The following is a 23,550-nucleotide window of genomic DNA, read 5'->3' on the forward strand; positions in this document are numbered from 1 at the left end:
AATGTGTTTATCCACATGGTTACAGAAATATGACTTTATTGCCTTTACCAGTCAGGGCTATTTTTTGCTCCCTTAACAATAAGTCTTGAGAATATGAAGTTTATTCCTAATATAGTACCTCCAAAATGTCATCAGTGTCATTGTTAATACTTGTCATTTCATAGTTACCATATCATTATTCCATCTTTAGTCTCAAGTTCACACTTAGGCCAGAAGAAGAAGAGAGAAAGAAAGTGGGGAGGTATATCTGTCTTGGGAGAGGAAAAGCTTTTCCAGAAGTTCCTAGCAGACATATCTTATTGGCTAGAATTGTCACATGGCTATCCCTAGCTACAAGGGAATATGGAAAGGTGAATGTTTTTGCTGGATACATTATGACCCTGAACAATTAGAGTTTTCTTAATAAGAAAGGAGGGGAGGGCGCCTGGGTGGCTCAGTTGGTTAAGCGACTGCCTTCGGCTCAGGTCATGATCCTGGAGTCCCTGGATCGAGTCCCACATCGGGCTCCCTGCTCGGCAGGGAGTCTGCTTCTCCCTCTGACCCTCCCCCCTCTCATGTACTCGCTCTCTCTCATTCTCTCTCTCTCAAATAAATAAATAAAATCTTTAAAAAAAAAAAAAAAAAGAAAGGAGGGGAAAATGAATATGGCATAAGCAATAAGTAGACACCTGCTACAAAGTAACTAATTTTGATCCAAATACCAATTACTTTTTAAAAGAATAACTTCATTGCGCTCTTTTTTAAAAGGAGGAGTGTCTTAGTCTTTACCTTGATGATGCTTTTCTGAATTTCAATATTGTGTATTAGCTAATTGGTATCTAGTCCTCTGGAAGTTTCAAATTTCAAAAAAGCACTAGACTGATTGTCAATACAGGTAAAATAAGTATAATATATTCAGTAGCAAATGAATGCAGGTTGTAATGGTTAATATTCAAAGATAACATTTTTTTTTTTTGTAATTGAAAAATTATTATCCAGTGCATCATGACTAGGGAAATGAATTCTCTGGTTGGCTAGCAATCGCTATAAATGGCCATCCTTTTAGTGTTAAAGCTCAGACTAGGGAGGGAGAAGACTAGCAGGAGCAGTCAATGATGACAGTCAAGGTAGTGAAAGGAGTGATGAGCAGCAAGCAGCAGATACCCTGTTTCCTAAGAAGAAAACCAAAGACAAATGAAGATTGAATAATTCTTTAGTGTGGAGATTTATTGAGGGTGAGCCAACAACTTAATCTACACTTTAGTAATTCTAGAACTCTTCAAAATAGCTTTCTGAAAGCATTCCAGTCAGTCAGTAGATTACATATTAAATATAGTACAAAGCATAATTTAATAATATTTTATAGTAAAATTTAATTGATAAAGCACTTTAGAATATTCCCTACAGAGAGAATGTAAATATTGGGAAAAGAATAGACTTTGGAGTTGGAGTGGTTAGTCATTCTGTTATTTAATATTTGTGTTGAATACCAACTCTAATTGTATGACTTTGGACAAGTTGTTTAACTTTGTTGTTTTCTTAATTTCTTATCTTCAAAATATATTTAAATGAAATGCTATATGCAAAGGCCTCCCACCACATAACACATAATAGATGGTCGAAAAATAATAGTTTAATAATATGCTAAGCATCTGTAACATGGATGTCAATAGCCAAAGAAAGGTGTATACAAAAGGAAAGCTGCATTACAAAATACATTTTATCTTTTTCCTCCAGAGCAATGATTCTGACCATTTTGGGTCATAGATGCCTTTGAGAATCTGATCAAAAAGCTAGGAGACGAGGGCGCCTGGGTGGCTCAGTCGTTAAGCGTCTGCCTTCGGCTCAGGTCATGATCCCAGGGTCCTGGGATCGAGTCCCATATCGGGCTCACTGCTCGGCAGGAAGCCTGCTTCTCCCTCTCCCACTCCCCCTGCTTGTGTTCCTGCTCTCGCTATGTCTCTCTCTGTCAAATAAATAAATAAAATCTTTAAAATAAAAAAAAAAAAAGCTAGGAGACGGGAGGTTGGGGGTCACATTTATGTAATTTTGCTTTTTTTAAAAGTCATTTTTCCATTTGTACAACATTAAGAATACTCTAGAAGAAAGCTAAAGAACACTTTTCTTAAAATGCTGTATTCATGTTAAGATGACACAATAGACATATTTACATAACTTAAAAGTAGTAAGGAAAAAAGATAATTAATCGATGAACTGTACTAGATATTATCTAGGTTTAAAGCTATAAAGGCTCGTCCTAGAATGCAACAACTGCCATCAGAGCACCTATCAGAATACCCAAGCCACGTTCTGAATGAAAAGTTTTCGGAGAAAACAGCTGATAGTTCTGGTCACATAAGTGTTTCTCATTCACTGCACAAGAGCCTGTTCTCTTGGAAAGGCAACAGATGTTGAATGTTTATGGTAGTTTTTGGTTTTGTTTCACTTATATATGTTTTACTTATTTGTTAGAGATGACGTATATCTAAAGCAGTCTCTTTTTTTAAAGATTTTATTAATTTATTTGACACAGAGAGAGAGACAGGTAGAGAGGGAACACAAGCAGGGGGGAGTGGGAGAGGGAGAAGCAGGCCACTGGCCGAGCAGGGAGCCCGATTCAGGTCTCGATCCCAGGACCCTGGGATCATGACCTAAGCCGAAGGCAGATGCTTAACGACTGAGCCACCCAGGCACCCCTAAAGCAGTCTCATTTTTAAGACTATCGTTGTCAAAATGACAAGTATTTTGGTTAGAGTTAAATTTTTTTACCTTTTTTATTTATTTATTATTTATTGTATTATTTTTTTAATTTAATTTTATAATGTTATGTTAGTCACCATACAGTACATCATTAGTTTTTGATGAAGTGTTCCATGATTCTTTGTTTGTGTGTAACACCCAGTGCTCCATGCAATTCGTGCCCTCCTTAATACCCATCACCAGCCTAACCCATCCCCCTACCCGCCTCCCCTCTAAAACCCTCATTTGTTTCTTGGAGTCCAGTCTCTCGTGGTTCATCTCCCCCTCCGATTTCCCCCCCTTCATTTTTCCCTTCCTCCTAATGTCCTCCATGCTATTCCTTATGTTCCACAAATAAGTGAAACCATATGATAATTGACTTTCTCTGCTTGACTTATTTCACTTAGCATAATCTCCTCCAGTCCCATCCATGTTGATGCAAAAGTTGGGTATTCATCCTTTCTGATGGCTGAATAATATTCCATTGTATATATGGACCACATCTTCTTTATCCATTCGTCTGTTGAAGGGCATCTCAGCTCTTTCCACCACATGGTACTGGCACAAAAACAGACATATAGACCAATGAAACAGAATAGAGAGCCCAGATACGGACCCTCAACTCTGTGGTCAAATAATCTTCGACAAAGCAGGAAAAAATATGCAATGGAAAAAAGACAGTCTCTTCAATAAATGGTGCTGGGAAAATTGGGCAGCTACCTACAGAAGAATGAAACTCTACCATTCTCTAATACCATACACAAAGATAAACTCAAAATGGATGAAAGACCTCAATGTGAGACAGGAATCCATCAAAATCCTAGAGAAGAACATAGGCAGTAACTTATTATTTTTCTTAGTTTAAAGTAACTAGTAAGAGTCTTTAGTTTATTTATTTCTTTACTTAGTTCTCTTTATTACTATTACTTTTGCCATGATAGAGCAAAATCTTTCTCATGATGGGTCTAAAAAATTCTTTGCATTTGGTGAAATATAACAAACTAACATTTTAACCATTTTTAGGTATATAGTTCAAGTGGCATTAGTACATTATCTTAAAACTTTAGTACATGTATTTCTAGTTTAAAATGTTATTACTAGAGTATTTTTACTTCTCACTAGCTTTACTTAGAATATACTTATAATATAATATATTTGTATAATCAAAATTCTAATTTATAACCCAATCCCAATTACAGAAGTACTTAACTTATTTAGCATTAAAGAGGCCAAAAAAATAATCAATTGTAGAAATTTACTACTTTGCCTTTGTATTCCCATATTTACCAAAAGATCCCAATTTAAAAAGTGTTATAGTATTCTTTTTAGTATTAGTATTATAATTGGTAATTTGTTTTTGCCTCTTTGTCTACTTAGTAGCATTTATAAAGTTTGGGTTTATAAATTAATATTGTTTGGGTTATTTTCAATAAATTTACATTTTTTTTCAACGTGGTCAGATTTAATTTTTCTAGCAATCTGTCTTCTATAACTCCCTTAAGGAAAACTTTTTCACACCTGACTGTGAACCTAGAATTTATTTTTAAGTCCTTACTTTTTTAATGAATATCATCACAAGTAATTTGAAAAAACAATAAAATTAAAACTGCTTCCATTCCTACCACCCTAATTTCACTTTCAATTCTTTTTTCCATGGATATTTTCACAGCTGATATAAGCAAACAGAGACAAAACTTTGCAAAAGGACTTACCTACAGTCTTATAACTCTGGACACAAACCCAGTACTGTCACTTTCAAATTGGTGCTCTTTTCTCTATACCTTTTCTGCATTATCTACCCCTTAACCTCTCAAATCTATTCACTTCTTTCTGTCTCCCACTGCCACTACCCTTATTCAGACTCCTACCCCCCATTATTGGACTCGTACATTTGGTCTTTTTGCTTCCATTCAAATTCCACTATAATGAAAATGAGCTTTCTAAAAAGTAACTCTGAGCATATCACTCTTCAGTGCCTTCTCCTTAATATAAACTCTGTTATGATTTCCCAGGCCTGAGTACCTCTCAAGTTTTATATATAATCTCTCATTATATTTTCACTTTAGCCATTACTAACCTACTTGTAGTTTTCAGAATAGACCATGTTCTTCCAATCAGATTCCATAATTAGTGTATCAAGACAAGAAAAGACTCAAATTGTAAACTTGCAAGAAATTTTTATTACATGCAACTCTAGACACTGAATACAGGGGCTATAACACTGAAATAGTTTGACACACCCCCTGTCCTGGTTGTGAACCTTACATTCTGAGTACAGACAGAGAAACTATAAACAGATAGATAAATTAAATTGTTACTGATCGATGCTATGGCAGAGACTATTGGGGGTGGAGAGTATCCATCTTTAAATATAATGCTCAGGGAAAGCCCTGAAGAAGTGGCATTTAAGCAAAAACTGGTCATATTCATATTTTCACAACATTATCAAGAAGTTAGATAGACCCAAGAAACTGTCATCATAATAAAATTTGTTCTGAGTTCCTAATACTTAGTTTCTGAGAAACTTAAAACTTACCTTGCTCGGGGCACCTCGGTGGCTCAGTTGGTTAAGCGACCCCCTTCGGCTCAGGTCATGATTCTGGAGTCCCAGGATCAAGCCCCACATCAGGCTCCCTGCTCAGCAGGAAGTCTGCTTCTCCCTCTGACCCTCCCCCCTCTCATGTGCGCGCGCGCGCTCTCTCTCTCTCTCTCTCTCTCTCATTCTCGCTCTATTTTCTCAAATAAATAAAATATTTAAAAAAAAAAAAACTTATCTTGCTCGTAAGTTATAGACCACTTATACTAGGATGTTTATTTTTCAAATCATTCCTAAATATTATCATCTTGTATATAAAAAATTAAAACTATTAGCACCAATATAAAATAAGTTTTATTGAAATTTATTTAATTTTAACATTCTTAATGGAATCTGAAGTATAGTTTGCATTGTTTTCCCCAGGAGCTCAATAAAGATCTTCATTGTCACCATTTGCACCTCCAGAATAAAGATTTAAAAGCACAAATTAAACATATGATGGATCTAGCTTGTCTTCAAGAACAACAACACAGGCAAACTGAGGCGTAAGTACATGGATTTATCTATTCTATAAATTTTAGCACTATGGACCTAAGGAACCTGAAACGTAGAAGTTGTTTTCCACTGCCAGAAAATTGAGTTTTATTTGATATAGGATACATTATTTTTAAGTGTTTGCCAGCATCAGAAAGTATGCAGAATTAGAAAACTTTGAAAAGTATAAAATATGTGGTTCTCCTCCAACTAATATTTTTAGTGCTTTATAGTTTTGAAAACATTTTTCTATAAAAATTTATTATTAGAAGCAATTACTATTAATACCAGCTGAATTTTTAAGTGGGCAGTTTTTAAAGTATTTGTAATTCCAGAATGATTTTTGTCATTGAACCTCAACTGTCCCAATTTTTATGTGATGCTATAGTAGCTCTTTCATGCTCTACTAACTCAGTAGTAACATCTTTTGAAACATAATAGTAAAAAAAGTATAACAGTCTTTATTTTTGTTACCTTGGATATGTCAGTCAACTCTTTAGGTGTTGCTTTCATGCTCTGTAAAAATGAAAAATTTATTTCTCTAAGGGTTTTCTGCTGGTATAAAATTCTGCTGCAGTTCTGGTATTCTCAAATAACTAGAAATTAATTTTCCATACTTCTGATGTAAAGGAAATCACATTAGGATAGTTATTTTAAAAAGAGTGAAAAGGAAAGGAAAAACTTTAGGGAGATATTCTTCTGTGGTTAGAAGCTCAACCTAATCTCCTTATACTTTCTATATCTCTACCTAGAACAGACCATGAATATTCATTTACTAGCACTCAAACCACTGGCAAGAGTTAAAGTATCAAAGAAACCCATTAATTTATTTCACCCATACTCTATTTACTATATCAGACAAATAGATTGATACATTTAAGGTAAATTTTAGTTTTAAATGGGCAAAAAGATTCTGACTAACTCTTACTGATTTAGCAAATTGCTCAACCAAAACATTATAAACAGAGACAATATAGCATAGTAGAAAGTATCAGTTTTGGAGTTGGCCTTGAATTCTATTTTATATTAGCAATATGACCTTGCATAAATTATTTAACCTCACTAAGCCTTAGTTTTCTTAAATGTTAAAATAGATTATAATACTTTCTTTAAAAGATTTTGAAAAAATTAAATGACATTAAAAAAATAATGAAGGTGATGAACTATCAGAGCCTGACCTTGTATAGCAGAGGCAAAAAGTGATATAATATACCTTTAAAGTGCTGAAAGAAAAAAATTTCTAACCAAGAAAACTCTACCCAGCACACTTACTCAGAATTGAGGGGAAGAGATGAAGAATTTTCCAGACAAGCAAAAGCTAAAGGAGCTCATAAAACTAACCTTGCAAGAAATGTTGAAGAGACATCTTTAAGCTGAAAAGAAAGGGTGCTAATTAGTAATAAGAAAACATGAAGGTATAAATCTCACTGGTAAAAGTGAATATATGGTAAAGGTAGAAGATGAATTACTTGTAAAGCTAATACGAAATTTAAAAGAAAAAGTAGTAAAAATAACTCTAACTACAATAATTAATGGATACGCAAGATAAAAAGATGTAAAATGTGTCATCAAAAACATAAAATATGGATTTCACTTCTATGTAGAATCTAATAAACAAGACAAAAAAAGTCCTAGCCAAAGCAATTAGACATGAAAAAGAAAGGAAAGGCATCCAGGATTGGAAACAAAAACTAGAACTTACTGTTTACAGATGACATGACAATATATATAGAAAACCCTAAAGACCACCAAAAACTATTAGAACTGATGAATGAATTCAGTAAAGTCACAGGATATAAAATCAATATATAGAAATCTCTTGCATTTCTATATACTGATAACAAACTATCAGAAAAATTAAGAAAATAATCCCATTGACAGTTGCATCAAAAATAATAAAATACCTAGGAATAAATTTAACCAAGGAAGTGAAAGACCTCTACACTGAAAGCTATAAGAAATTGATGAAAGAAATTGAAGAAGACACAAATAAGTGGAAAGATATTCTATGCTCATGGATTGGAAGAATTAATGTCCAAATGTTCATACGGTCCAAAGCAATCTACGGATTTAGTAGAGTATCAGTCAAAATTCCAATGGCATTTTTCACAGAAATAGAACAAAAATTCTAAAATTTGTATAGCACTGCAGAAGACACAATAACCAAAGCAATCTCAAGAAAGAAGAACAAAGTTGGAGGTATCACAATTCCTGTCTGATTTATTTCCTTCAAACTATATTACAAAGCTATAGCAATCAGAACAGTATGGTATTGTCTTAAACATAAGCACATAGTACACTGTATATTGACTGACTAGAATTTAAATAAAAACTTTTAAAAAAAGAAACTGCACTGTTATTAAAAAAAAAAAAAGGCACATAGATTAATAGAACAGAGTAGAGAGCCCAGAAATAAACCCACACATATATGGTCAATTAATTTATGACAGAGGAGCCAAGAATATACAATGGGGAAAGGACAGTCTCTTCAATAAATGATATTGGGAAAACTGGACAGCTACATGCAAAGGAATGAAACTGGACCACTTCTTACGCCATACATAAAACTTAACTCAAAATGGATTAAAGACTTGAATGTAAGACCTGAAACCATAAAACTCCTAGAAGAAAACATAGACGATAAGTTCTTTGACATCAGACATGGAGATATTTTGGATTTAACACCAAAGCAAATGAAACAAAAGCAAACATAAGTGAAATTAACATCAAACTAAAAAGCTTCTGCACAGCAAAAGAAACCATAAACAAAGTGAAAAGGCAACTTTCCGAATGACACAAAATATTTGCAAATCATCTCTGCTAAGGGGTTAATATCCAAAATATATAAAGAACATACAACTCAATAGCAAAAAAAGAAACAATCTGATTAGGAATGGGCAGAAGATCTAAACAGACGTTTTTCCAAAGAAGATATACAGATAGCCAACAGGTACATAACAAGGTACTTACCATCACTAATCAGGATAATGCAAATCAAAACAATGAGATATCGTTTCATACCTATGAAGTATGAAGAAAAGTAGAGTAAGCCTTGGGAAGATCCAGACTTCTAGAAAGACAGAAAAGTTCTTTGTTAAAACTTTTTTGTTATCTCTTCTCTGCACAGCACCTGATTAGTATAGGTGCTCAATAAATAATCTTTTTTTTTAAATTTACTTTATGCTTGGGGTGCCTGGGTGGCTCAGTTGTTAAGCGTCTGCCTTTGGCTCAGGTCATGATCCCAGGGTCCTGGGATCCAGCCCTGCATCGGGTTCTCTGCTCGGCAGGAAGCCTGCTTCTCCCTCTCCCACTCCCCCTGCTTGTGTTCCCTCTCTCGCTGGCTATTTCTCTCTCTCTCAAATAAATAAAAATAAAGTCTTAAAAAATAAATAAAATAAATTGACTTTATGCTTAATAACTTTTCCCTATAGTTGTTGCCTCCTTGGCTTAAATGGAGTACTCCCCACCCTCAGCAGAAAGTCACAGACTATTTATTTGTACTACTATCTAAATATTTAAGACTGGGATAATAAAGCAATTATTTCCTTGCTTCCTTCCTTCCTTGCTTGAGAAAATTAATGCCTGTCCTTTTCCCACTGCCCTACCCATACTTGAAATGATTCTGTTTTCCTGGATGTTATGAGTCAGCTGAAACAACCAAGACTGAAGCATTTCAAGGTCACTCAAGTTGTTTGACATCTTCCTTGATATAAAAGTTAGGAACCATTGATTGAGTGTATAAATTTATAACTGTTTAGCTGTGGCATTTCTTCAGTGAACATTTACATGGAGGTCTAATACATAAAAAGATACCTTCAGTACTGCTCCGATTGATAGCAATAGAGAAGATTTTGAATCAGAGCCAAGAAACCAGTGCCCCATCAATTCCCTTTACCCACCATCCTTGTCCACAGCTCTTCTACTTGGAACCCCTTTGAAGGCTTTGAAAACCATTGCTTTAGCTCATGAAGAGCTAACCTGAAGGAAAGTTAAGTATGATTCCTTTGAAACGTTACATACCTAAAATGAATCTCATCATTGAAGAGTGTATTTTTTCATTTTAATCCTATGGTACTTAGTATCAGTAACAACAGTATTTTTGTTTTATAAATCACATTACACTTTGCAAAAATCTTTTATATGTATTTAACTCATTTAGTTCTCACAATAGTCTCCTGGTGTAAGTAGTGACTGTCTAGTTGTACCCCAAGTTATAGAGGAGAAACCTCAGTTTGTATTATTATCCAAGATCAGATGGAGGCAAGTGAAGACTAGCTGAGAATATGACCTGATGCTTATAATTCCCATCCAGGATTCTTTCACTCTATACTTAATGCAGTGAGAATATGTTGAGGCATTCTAAAGGAAACATGTACAGGGTGTCATTCTAATGATCTACTAATACTTTGGATGTTATGAAGAACTATAATAATATATTTAAAATGTAATATTTATCTCTCTTTTCTTGTCACCTTCTTTATATAGAGTATTGAATGCTTTACTTCCAGCCCTAAGAAAACAATATTGTGCATTAAAAGAAGCTGGCCTTTCAAATGCTGCTTTTGAGTCTGACTTCAAAGAAATTGAACATTTGGTAGAGAGGAAAAAAGTGGTGGTTTGGGCTGACCAAACTACTGAACATGCTATAAAGCAACATGACCTACCAGAGGTTTCTGTTCTTATGACCTTTCCACAACTTGGACCACCAGTTCAATCTGCTCCTTGTTGTAAGTACAGCTTTTCTTGTATTAAGTAAATTATAAGGTTATTTCTAGAGTAGCGTCTTTATGTCTCAATCTACAGAACAGTTAATTTTTTTAATAGGTTTGGCTGTTTTGTGAGAATTAATGGGAAAATTAGCTTTAGAATATTTTCATTAATCAGTATCTTTCAAAGGTTTAAGAGCAAGTACGCTTGATATTCTAAATAACTCTAGCAATAAAACCTTTAAGTTATTTTACCCATTTTTGATGGAATAATTTTACCTCCATCCTTCTTTAAAATTTAACCTCAATTAAGGATTAAAGATTATAGTTAAGAGTACTATATTCTGTAATACATAATAATCATCTTTTCTTAAAATCAACTAACAGTGTAGAATAAACTATATTTTGTTGCCATATCATTTATTATCTCTCCTGTCATAAAAGTGTGCTTGGGACATTTAAATTGCAAAACTAACATACGATGTTGGTTAAAATAAATTCAGACAATATAGAATTACATATAGAAGTAGAATGCCTTCTTCAACTTTCCACAGAACCCAATCTTGTGTCCTGTCTCAGAAATAAATAAATTTAGCAGTTTGGTTATCTTTGCTGTGTGTGTGTGTGTGTGTGTGTGTGTGTGTGTGTAATATTTGTATTACACAATCTCATTTTAGCTTTTTATTAGGTTTCATGTGAATGCTAGCACGTTATATATATTAATGTGCAACTATTTTTATTTGTTATTAGTTTATTTATTTAGTTTATTGTTAGGGTACATACATGAAGACTCTACCTTATTTTTTTAACATTTGTGAGAATCCAGACAACAGATGTACCATACTTTATTTAACCATTGTTCCATTGGTGAACAGGGCATCAGAAAGCATGCTTGTATATTCACATTTGTGCATGTATACTCAATTCCTAGAGACTGATTTGTTGGAATACAGGACAAAAAAAAGTTTAAAAATTAATCTGTCAAAGTCCAAAATTTTCTTTATGCCAAATGTATATGAGATACCTCTCTCATCTTTACCTTAACCCAAAATAATAGCAGCAACACTGAACTAGTGTATATTCTTTTTAAATTTGCAGCTCTCATATTACTGGTGACATTATTTCATCTTCTCTGAAGTATCCTCTTTACTCATTTGACTTGGAGTTTGTTTATTGTGCTGTAGAGTTTTACTTCTGGTTAAAACTGCCTCCTGCTCTACTCCTTCACCTCCAGACTTTTCAATTTAGAAGTCTGGATCTTCCCCAGGCTTACTCTACTTTTGTTTCCAATGCTGATACTAGGAGGTCTCCATTTTGTTTAGACAGTTTTAATTTACCATACAACATCACAATCTACTGATCAGTTAAACTGATTGTCATTGGTAATTACCTCATCGTCTATTCCTGTTCTTTTTTTTCTGAGTTTACAGATTTGAAAAAAGTATTTCTCATAATAGATTTTTTTTTAAGATTTTTATTTATTTATTTGACAGAGAGAGAGAGACAGTGAGAGAGAGAACACAAGCAGAGGGAATGGGAGAGGGAGAAGCAGGCTTCCCGTGGAGCAGGGAGCCCGATGCGGGGCTCGATCCCAGGACCCTGGGATTGTGACCTGAGCCGAAGGTAGATGTTTAACGACTGAGCCACCCAGGCGCCCTGCATTTCTCATATATATAATACCTAGGGTCCTGATTTTTCTCTTCTAGCTTTTCCATTGATCCAATCCGTGTGATTTCCAACTTCCAAAAATTACTGTTTCTGATGTTAGCAGCTATTGCTTTTTTCTATCACTGATGCCATGTCAGTAGATTTTAAGAGGGAGATGAGGCAAATCTCTGTAGATTTGTGTATTTGACCTTATTTCTTTTAGTATGATCGCTTGTCAACTGTCAGTCAAATATATGCTTTGTTGCTTTTTCCTTTTGGCTGTTTCCTGTTTCGTCATGGATTTTGTTTTCTATTTAATTGTATCTGTTTTTATCTTTACTTCTATTATTTCTTTCCATCTACTTTTACTAGGTTTATGCTCCTGTTTTCGTTTAACTGATGAAGATGTTTGTTCATTAGCTTTCACCTTATTTTTCTAATTTATACAATAATGTCCATAGGTTTCCCTCTAAACACAGATTTAGCTTCATTTCACAAGTTTTGATACATAGTATTTTAGATTATTATTTAGTTCAAAATATTTTCTGATTTCTGTTGTAATTTCTTCTTTGACCCATGGAGCATTTCTTTTCTTTTAATCAGTTTTTATGTAAAATTATACTTTCAGATTGAGCAGATTTCCATTTGAATTAGATTTGGAGAAACAATTAAAATGAGAATCATACTTTTAAGTGTCATGTAGGCAATCCAATAAAAACTATTTCATAAAGCTGTTAGTTTTGATTTTTTTTTTTAGTTTTTATTTATTCTTAATATCAAAAAGGTATGGCAAATTCCATTCTATTTTTTGTTTATAGCTTAATTGAATTGTATTCAGAGTAAATACTTAGTATGATTTTAATCCTTTAAAAATTGTAGACTCACTTTATTCCCAGCCATAGTAGGCTGGTGTAAATGTTTCAAGTGTGCTTATAAAGAATGTATATTTTGTAGTCATTTATTGCAATATTCTATATAAGTCAGGCCAAATTGGTTGTGTTCTTCAAATCTTATTCTTACAGACTTTTTTTTTTAATTCATGTTCTATCATATACTGAGGAGACCTATTAAAAATCCCCTTATTACACTGGATTTTTCTATTTTTTTGTCAGTTTTCTATTGCCATGCTAACAAATTAACACAAACATATCAACTTAAAATAACACTGATTTATTATCTCAAAGTTCTGTAGGTCAGAATTAACAGCAGGCTCAACTGGTTACTCCGCTTAGAATTTCACAAGGCCAAATCAAGGTGTCAGCCAGCTGGATCCTTTATCTGGAGGTTCTGGGGGAAGAATGTGCTTCTAGGCTTATTCTGGTTGTTAGCAGAATTCATTTCTATGCAGCTGTAGGGCTGAGGTCCCTGCTTTCTTGTTGGTTGTTGGCCAGGGGTCATTCTCAGTTTTTAGAGGTCTCCCATATTCCCTGGCACGTTGCCCTCTTCATCATTTCATCTCCTAGCCAACAAAGGCAGGACAGCTCATTCTCATGCTTCGAATCTCTGTCATCTTCCCTTCTGCTTCATTTCTCCTGCCTACAATTAGAGAAAAGTCTCTGCTTTTAAGGGTTCATTTGATTCGATTGGGCCCACTGGGTAATTTAGGATAATCTCCCTGTTTTAAATTCCATAACCTCAATTACATCTGCAAAATCCCTTTTACGATGTAATGTAACATATTCACAGGTTCCAGGGGCTAGAGCATGGACATCTTTTAGAGGATACTTCTCCTTGTAGTTCTGTCAATTTTTGGTTTTCATACATTGAAATTATGTTATTACATCTTATGTTTCAGAATTTTAACATCTTCCTTTTCTTATAAAATGTACTTTAATCCAGTCATTTTTCTTAACCTTAAGTTTACTTTAATGTTAATATAGCTACCCCACTTTTCTTTGGTTTTTGTTTTTAAGGTTCATCTTTTTTCTGATTCCTTCACTTGAAATCTGTAATCATATTTATTTCAGAGGTGTCTCATAAATATCACATTAATTGGATTTTGCTTTTTGTTCTGTTTATCAGTCCTTATCTTTTAAAGTATTCATTCTTTTTCCACTTGGTGAATGTGTTGATAATTTGGTTTTGAATCTACTGTCTTGTGATTTGCTTTCTAATTGTCCTGCTTATTCCAAATTCTTTTTCTTTTGAACTTTGCTTTGAAGTGAGAGAGTGATGTTTAATATTCCATTTTGTCACCTCTGAGCTTAGAAGGCTATACACTGTTTTTATATTCTTTTAGTAGTTACCCTTAGGGTAACATTATGAATCCTTGCTTTATCAAAGTCTGTTTATCAAAGTAACTATGTTACTTTCACCTTCAGACAATGCTAGAAACTTAAAATTCTTTACCTGGGTTAACCCTTCCCCTGACATACCACTGTTACAAGGTATTTCATTTTTCTCTATATATTAAACCCATAAAATGGGGTTTTTTTATTGTTTATACAGTGAATATTCACATTTACTTTTTTTATTCTCCATTTTTTCAGCATCTGCATCTCCATCCAAGATAATTTTTTTTCATCTAAAGAATCTTTTTGCATTTCCTTTGCAGTAAATATGCTGATGATGGATTTTCTTAGTTTTTATATGGTTGAAGCTGTATTTATTTCACTTTCTTTCTTGAAGACTATTTTGCTGGGTATAGAATTACAGTTTAGTATTCTTTCTTTTCTTTAGCACTTTGAAGATATTATTTCATTATCTTATGTGTCTTTCTTACTGTTGTTGAAGTCAGCTGTCATTCTAAGTGTTGTTCCCTTGAGTGTAATTGGACCTCTGACTTCCTAAAATATTTCTCTTTGTCTTTGAGTTTTAGTAGTTTTGCTATATTGTGCCTATATAATTTTATTTTTACTTCTCTTACTTGGGTTCATAGAACTTTTAGAATTTGTGTCTGGATTATCTTTCATTAGTTTTATGAAGTTCTTAACCATTATATCTTTAAATATTGCTTCTGCTACTTTTGTTCTCTCCCCTACCTATGGGACTGCAGTTATATTACACGGTTCTTTCTCCTTGTCTTATCTGTAACTTTTTTACTCTCTCCTTTTCTTTGTTTTTTGTCTCTCTGGAAATTTCTTTTCACACATTCTGTAGTTTACTTTCTCTTTGCAGCTATGTCAAATGTTTCTTAAATCCATCAAGTTCTTAATTTCAGTTATATTTCAGTTCTAGAATTTCTATTTGACTCTTTCTTATAGTTCACATTTCTTGGCAAAAATTCTCAAGAACACAATGGGAGTAAGTATTTTAAAGACTGTGTCTGAGAATTCCCAGGTCTGGAACCCTCTGCATCTGTTTCTGTTACCTCTTTCTGCTGGTTTTCTTTCACGTGGTCTCATTTTCTTGAAGGCATATTAATTTTTGTGCCTCAGACATTTATTTGCAGAATTGTTTATAGAAATACTTCAAGACTTCTGATAATAATGTCTTCCTTCAGAGAGGATTTACATTTGCTTCTTCTAGGCTCCTGGTGGCATTAACAATACAGAATCACTTTAGTCCAATTTTAGGGAATGGGATCATTTGAAACTACACTGCAGCTTCTGCTAGGACCTGTCTACCCCTGTTTTACCCTCTAGAGTATAAGCTGTTTAGGCTTCTAACTCAAAGCAAGGAGGGTTTATGAAGAACTTTGTTTAGTGGGCCCTAGCTTCCAGTTCCAGCATCCCAGTTCTGCCAAATTCTCAAGAATGTTCCTAAGCTTTTATGCCACCTCCTTCAGGATCAGCAAAAAACCTCATGGGGAAAATAGCTGTAAATGCAGAGATTACCTTCCAGAGCTTCCCAGCTTTCTCTTGATACTTGCCTATAATTCTTCACAATCTCATTAGCTCTTCTGTGCCTTCAAGCATATGTTTTTTATATTTTGCCCAGACGTTTTTGTTGCCTTCAGTAGAGATTGGTCTGAATTACCTAGCCCTCTATTATTAAGTTCCCTATGTTGTATTTTTACATTAAAATGACTGGGAAGTTGGAGATATATACTTATATCTTTTTCTTTAATAAAGCATTATTGTCATTAGAACTAACCTAGTTGAAATCTTTGAAAACTTAATATTATTTTCAGATTCTCTCATACTTTTTGGGCCTTGATTTTTTTCTTTATAATGTATTCAAGATGTTGGAGAGGAAATAGGGTTTTAAGACCAAGATCAAGAAATACTGGCCACCTGATGGTCATTATTACTTATTTAAAAATCCGTATTTCACTTACAGTGTAATCGCATAGACCATAATTGTCAACAGTAAAACATTTATTTGGCTCTTAATTCCTTTTCATAATACTTTTAAAAGGAAAAACTGTTGAAGTCATGTTACATTTTATAAATAGGTATTTCCTTTAGAAAGTGTATCAGAAGGTGAGTTTTGTTTTTATTATGTTTTGTTCTTGGTTTGTTGTTTAATATTTTGTTCACATGATTTCATAGATTAACTATTTGCTTGGTGTGTCTTATTTATTCCATGAATTATGTATGTTGTATTCACTATGAATAGTCAAAGATGAATAACAGGGAAGGGGCGCAGGCTATAAAGTGAGTCCACTTATAAATACGTATTTTTCTTAGTCTTAAAATACTGAAATAATTCATTAAAAAAGCATAAATAGTGAAATTTATGTTTGTATTTCTAAAGATATGAAACAATACCCAGATGGCATATATTGCTAAAATTACATTATCCATAGTAGTCTTAATAAATTTAAGAAGTAAAATTGAAGAGATTCAACTTATTAAGCAAAACATGAGTCAAATGTGTCTCATTCATCTAAGCTTACATGTATGTTACTGACTTTTTTCCTATACTCTCATAAACAAGTAATAAGTGGTTTTGTTGTTAAATTTCTCTTTTGTTGTTAAATTTCAAAAATACTAAATGCTGTGTGTTATTTGAGTTTTGAATTCGGTTCTTTTGTTTGTTTGTTGTTTGTTTTTCTGGTGCTGTAAGGACCTTTAAAGAGTATTTATTAGATCAGCAACAATCTTTATATTTAAAATGCATGCACACTGTGCTTTTAAAAGTCTGACGAGATTAACCATAATCTAATCTGTACTCTATTGTTAGGCATTTAGGTTGTTTAATAAATTTTTATTATAAATGGTATTGCAGTAAGGAAGTATGTATATTTATCTTGGTGCTCATGTCTGATTAACCCTATGATAACTTCCTAGAAGTAAAATTTTTAACTCCAGCAATAAGCACATTCTTCTAAAGTTTATAATACATATTGCTTAGTAACTTCTTCCATCTCCCTCCCCCATGTGATTATACCAGTTTTAACTCCCATCATCAGTGTAAGAAAATGAGCTCTTTTCTCCTTTTATCTTTTCAGCTTTTGGTTTTAAATTGTCTTCAATTTTTAGTTTTTAGAAAATTATTTTCAAACATATATAGAAGTGCAAAGAATACCGTAATGAACTCCATGAACCCATCACCTAACTTTAAGAATTATCTCATGGCTAATCTTGAGAACCCCATCTGCTTTTCTGCACCCTATCTATATCTCTAATGTATTATTTTGAAGGAAATATCAGCATATATTTCTTCCATTTACATCTTAGTGTCTCTAAAAGAAAACACAATGTCCTTTTCATACCTAATGTCATTAAATACTTAATCAGTGTTTAAGTTTCCCCCACTGTCTCATAAATGATTTCTTTTTAAGTTCTTCCATCAACATACAAACAAGGCCCATACCTTGTCACTGGTTGATATATCTGTTAAATCTTTTTAAATCTGGGGTTCTCTCTCCCTCTTTTGTCTTTGCTAGTTATTTATTGATTCTCTGCTAATTTCAGTCATAAATATTATCTTCTTTCCATCTTTCCTTTGTTCACTACTAGTTGAATATTTTTTTTCATCCTTTTAAGGATCTATTTTCTTTTCTGTGAATTACCTAGCCATCATTTGAACACTTTTCTGGCATAGTTTTCTTTTGTAAAAAATTGTCACATATTTACAAGAGCTTAGGATATGGATATTTATTCATTCAACAATATTTATTGAATTTCCACTATGTGCCAGATACTTATCTGATGCTAAGGATACATCAAAGTACAAAACAAACCTTTTTACCTCCTGGAGTTCACGTTCTAGTGCAGGAAGAAAAACAATAAATATAATAAGAAAATTAAACAGAATCTTAGAAGGTGGTACATGCTGTGGGCAAAGAAACAGAGTTCAGGAATGGGGCAGGAAAGAGGTTGCTACTTTTTTTTTAAGTTTTTTTTTAAGAGTTTTTATTTATTTATTTGACAGAGAGAGAGAGAGCACAAGCAGGAGGAGTAGCAAGTAGAGGGAGAGGGAGAAGCAGGCTCCCCACTGAGCAAGGAGCCAGATGTGGGGCTCAACCCCAGGGTCCTGGGATCATGACCTGAGCCGAAGGCAGTTGCTTAACCAACTGAGCCACCCAGTGCCCCAGAGGTTGCTACTCTAAATAGCATGGTCAGGGTAGGCTTCACTGATAAAACGTGAAGAAGTTCACAAAGTTAGCCACGTGGCTATATGGGAGAAGACTCATTTTCAGGTAGAACAAGTAATGTAGATCCCTAACACAGGCTGGCATATTCATGGAATGGCTAGAAGGACATATAATAGGTACAAAGGAAAAGGGAAAGAAAGTAGACAGTGATGAGATCACAAAGATCAAGGGGAGGAAGGCAGATCAAATAAAGGCTTGTAGGTCATTATAAGGACTTAGACTTTAACTCAGAACAAATCCAGAACTATGGCATGATCTGAAGAAAAAAGTAACATATCTCCATTACGTTTTCAAAAGATCCTTCTGGCTGGCATGTTGAGAGTAGATTATAATATTGCAAGGGTGAAAACAGGAGACTTCTGCAATAACCCAAGTAAAAGATGGTAGTGGTTTAGACCAGGTTGGTAGCAATGGAGTTGGTAAGAAGTAGTCAGATTGTAGTATGTTTTGAAGGTAGAACTAGCAGGATTTTATCGCCAATTGGATTTGGGATGTGACGGAAAGAAAAAGTCAAAGATGACTCTTAAGATTTTTGAATTTAGCAACTGAAAGAATCAAGTCACCTTAAAAGAGATGGGGAAGACTTCAGGTAGAACAGATTTGTAGGGTGGAGGTGGCAAAAGACTAAAAGTTTAATTGGGGCATTTTAAATTTGTCTAAGATACATCCAAGTGGAGATATCATGTAAGCAGTTGGATATAAGAATCTGGAGTTCAGAAGAAAAGTCTAAACTAAAATATAAACTTGAGAGCTGTTAACATTTAGATGATATTTAAAGCCATAGGACTGGATGAGATCATCAAGGGATATTAACTCTTTCCTCTAAGATGCATATTGCAAATCTCTTCTTCAAGTTTATCATTTACTCTTTACTTTGAGATATTCTTTTTAATACTGAAATTTTTAAACTTTTATGTCATACAATAACTTCATTTTTTTTCTCTCTGCCTTTGGAATAATTCCTCAAAATGCCTTTTAATCTGTAAGTTTTTAAAATTTTTTTACTTTTGTTTTCTCCTAATTTATTTTGATGTGAAAATCAAAATTTTTTCAAAGAGCCTGACATTCTTGTGTAATACATTGACAGTCCATCCTTAAGGCACCTTTGTTTTAAATACAGTAAGTAGTCAAATAATTCTATTTATTGGATTTCTATCCTATTCTTTAGCTTATTTGTCTGTCCTAGAACTAGTAGCTATTATTTTCATAGCTGATACTTGATAGTATCTTTTGCTATATAGCAGTGCTAGTCCCCCTTCATTATTCTTTGGGGTTGTTTTGTTTTAAGTAGGCTCCATGCCCAATTTGGAACTTGAACTCACGACCCTCAGATCAAGAGTCACACTCTACCAGCTGAATCAGCCAGGCACACCATGTTATTCTTTGTCTTTAAAATGTTCTTAGAACAATGAATTGTGGGTCACTACATCAAAAACTAATGATGTATTGTATGGTGACTAACATAACATAATAAAATTAAATTAAAAAAATAAAAAATAAATAAATAAATAAATAAATAAATAAATGTTCTTGGCTATCCCTGACTAAGAAATGAATGTTAGCACAATTTTTTCAGTTCCAAGGAAATAAAATCTTTTTAAAGACTTATAAATTTTGTCTTCACATTTTTTCACTATCAAATCTTTTCACTCTAGAATAGTTTGTCTCTCCATACATATTTTCTTATATGTTTCTCAGCAAAGTTTTAGAACTTTCTTTATATATATTTTGTACATTTGTTATTAAATCCCTAAATATATTTTATATTTTTGTTATGTGGATTATTTTAATTTTAATATTAATAAGCCTGTATTGTTTCTTAAGAAGAAACTAATTTTTTTAATTTTGTTCATTTTAATACTTTACCAATGTCAATACTTGATTTTGAAATAGTTATTTGACTTGAAATCTTAGCCTCCAAACTAAATGTCTGTTTACTTGGAGTAAAACATGCACCTATTTTAGATCTGGAAAACAGAAAATGCATTCACTGAGTGCCATGCAGGATAGGGGTGCCGGCAGCAAGGTTTATTTATGGAACTGATAAAATTTCTGACATTAAATGAAAAGTCAAGATTTCCTCATTATCCATCTGGAAACTCACATTTAGTAATATTTCTGTCTCTAACCTTTCCTTTTCTTAAATTTTGCACCTCATGTTAGTGGTCTTTATCTTAAAGTACAATAAAAGAAAAGATACTAGTAGAACCAATTTCTTATATGTTGTAGAGATACTATGATTGAATATAGTTCCAATGTAAATTTAGGTTTCCCCTAAAATTACTTGAGTAGAAGGAAATGTCATTTAAAAAATAGGAATGTCTGGGGCGCCTGGGTGGCTCAGTCATTAAGCGTCTGCCTTCGACTCAGGTCATGATCCCAGGGTCCTGGGATCGAGCCCCGCATTGGGCTCCGTGCTCCGCAGGAAGCCTGCTTCTCCCTCTCCCACTCCCCCTGCTTATGTCCCTCTCTCGCTGTGTCTCTCTCTCTCAAATAAATAAAATCTTAAAAAAAAAAAAAGGAATGTCTATATGAATTCCTCGTATAATAAATATGAAGCAGCAAAAATATTATAAACTAAATCTTCCATATACTTTCCCATCTGGCAGTAAAATTTAACCATTACCGATAGACAATGGAAGTCATGTTTGTAGCCCTAAATACATTTCATTTGGCCCTTATTCTCCTTGTAAACAAAACAGTATTTAGTTACTCATCTGTAACTGCAAATATTACTGTGAATTAAAAGGTTCTTTGCATTGTTTTTCCCCCCATCTTAAATAAGCGTGAATACTAGGAAAATGAGACTGAATGGAAGCATGGTATCTGCTATTTCCTACAGAGACAAGTATCAAAAGGTTATGGGTGATTTATTACTCAGAGTGTTGGATTAATTTAAAGGACTATGACAATTTTTTAATACATGGGAAAATGTATTCTCTCTTTTTAATATTTGTAAATCGCTGTAAATTATCTGTATAAGCATTACTACTACAGTAACCACAGTAGTGTCATATGAATGCATTACAAAATGTTTATTATTTGGTTAATCAGTAGTACCTTAAGGTTACATATCTTTTAAATAGTTTAAAATTCATTCACCTGTATCATATGCAACTGAATCCCATGAGTCATAAGGCTGTTAAAAAGAATCCAGATTTATGATTAGTACAGTAATTGTATCAATCATTTGTAGCCTAGAAGTGTTTATTGAAATGCATATATTAATATTTGATTTCACTTTAGAACTTTGCCAACTAATTTTAATTTTGCATAGTTTCCCAAAATACCTCCTCACATATTAACATGAGTACTAGCAAAAGAAAAATCCTTGCCATCATTTTGTACCAAGCCTCAATTAGATCTAATCCCATTCATCAATGTCTCCCTGTCATGAACCCTGCTTTGCAGCCTGTGACTCATGTTTGCTAAATACTGCATTCTGCTTTTTACACTAACATACAGCTCTGTAAATCTTTTAACGTTTGCAGACTTAAGCTTTTGATAAATTAGTTCCTCTGAGTAAAATCATTCAGGACACCTGATATGGCACATCAAAAGATGACCCCAGAAAGCCTGCCCATTTTTTAAGAGAGGGATTTTTAACTCATTAGTGATAAATTATCTAGTCCCTTTATTTAAGGGAATCATCTGTGGAATATTTCAAAAAGCTAAAAATAAAAAAAATAAATATAGACCCCTCCTACCTAAGAAAACACATGAAATTGCCAGTTCATAGTTGTGTTTTAGAGATTTATTTAAAACAGCTTAAGACAGGGAATAGAATGATGTTTCTTAATTCAATTTATTTTAAAACACTTTGAGAAAATTTGATGTAAGAAATGAATAATTATGGTAATATCTAAACTAGTTTCTATTTCTCTTGTTTGTCCCTTCTACAATCTACTCTTCACGTGAAAATTATCTTCCTAATAAAGTGCAGACCCCTTACTTAGGAGAGCCTTCAAAGGCTTTCCCAGTCCATGTCAAGCTGCAGACTCACTTTTCTTTAGCACTTGGTGTCCCAACCTCCTCTTAAACATGTTTCTGTTTCTTGCCTCTACAGTTTCCAAGCTCTTCCCTCACTCTTGAATGCTGCTTCCTCTTGCTCCATCTTACATCCTAGCCTATTAAAATCCTTATCCTCATTGAGAGTCCAATTCAGAAACTACCTTCTTTATGAATCTTCCCTTTACTGAATCCTCTTTGGCCCGCACATACCCTTGCATTTCCACTATATTTTTGTATTTCACTGTTACAGTAATTACCACACCTCACCTTCCCTCTCCCCAACAAACTATAACTTCATTGGCAGTCAGAAACTGTGTTTTCAGTAATTCATTTTCAACTTTATTGTTCCTTTCACTAATATTTTAGCCGTTTTATTATCTTAGCATTAAATGCTCATTTATTTTAATTTGAAAAAAAGTCCAGCCAAAGGAAGTAAGATGTCTTTCATTAACTTCTATTAATATATTGTTCTAATAGTTGTTGGACATTTTTTCGAAGCATGCATATATTGTTTTAAAAAAAAATTGAGATCCATTATACAATTGATAACCAGCTTTTTCCTCACTGAACCATTTGTTATACATACATTTTCCTATCAACTATGAAATTAAGTCATTTTTAATAGTTGTGTATTTACCTAATCCCCTACTAATGAAGATTTAGTTTGTTTTCATTTTTTTGCTATTATAAACAAGGCTCCACTAAACATCTCTATGTGTGTGTGTATTTCACAACTTGTCTTAATTATTTCCTTAGGTTAGGCCCCTAAAAGGTAGAATAGCTAGATCAAAGGGTATGTACATTTTCAAAGTGTTTGATATGCACTGTCAAATTATTCTCCAGAACTGTAGTAACTATAGAGTCTACCACTGTACATGGATAATGAACATGAGTATTTTTTAATGCGCTTTTGT

The 23,550-nt window shown here is 33.4% G+C and overlaps 1 protein-coding gene across 1 annotated transcript in view; it reads left to right on the plus strand.

The window, feature by feature from the left end:
• The window catches only part of KIF18A (kinesin family member 18A), an 87,004-nt gene that overhangs the window by 39,190 nt on the left and 24,264 nt on the right, over positions 1-23,550 (plus strand). Inside the window, exons 12-13 of the mRNA XM_036109500.2 lie at positions 5,678-5,799; positions 10,274-10,515. Of these exons, the coding sequence (XP_035965393.2) occupies positions 5,678-5,799; positions 10,274-10,515 (364 nt within the window). The remainder of the gene's footprint in view (positions 1-5,677; positions 5,800-10,273; positions 10,516-23,550) is intronic.

This window comes from Halichoerus grypus, chromosome 11, assembly GCF_964656455.1.
Source record: "Halichoerus grypus chromosome 11, mHalGry1.hap1.1, whole genome shotgun sequence".
Classification (NCBI taxonomy): Eukaryota; Metazoa; Chordata; class Mammalia; order Carnivora; family Phocidae; genus Halichoerus; species Halichoerus grypus.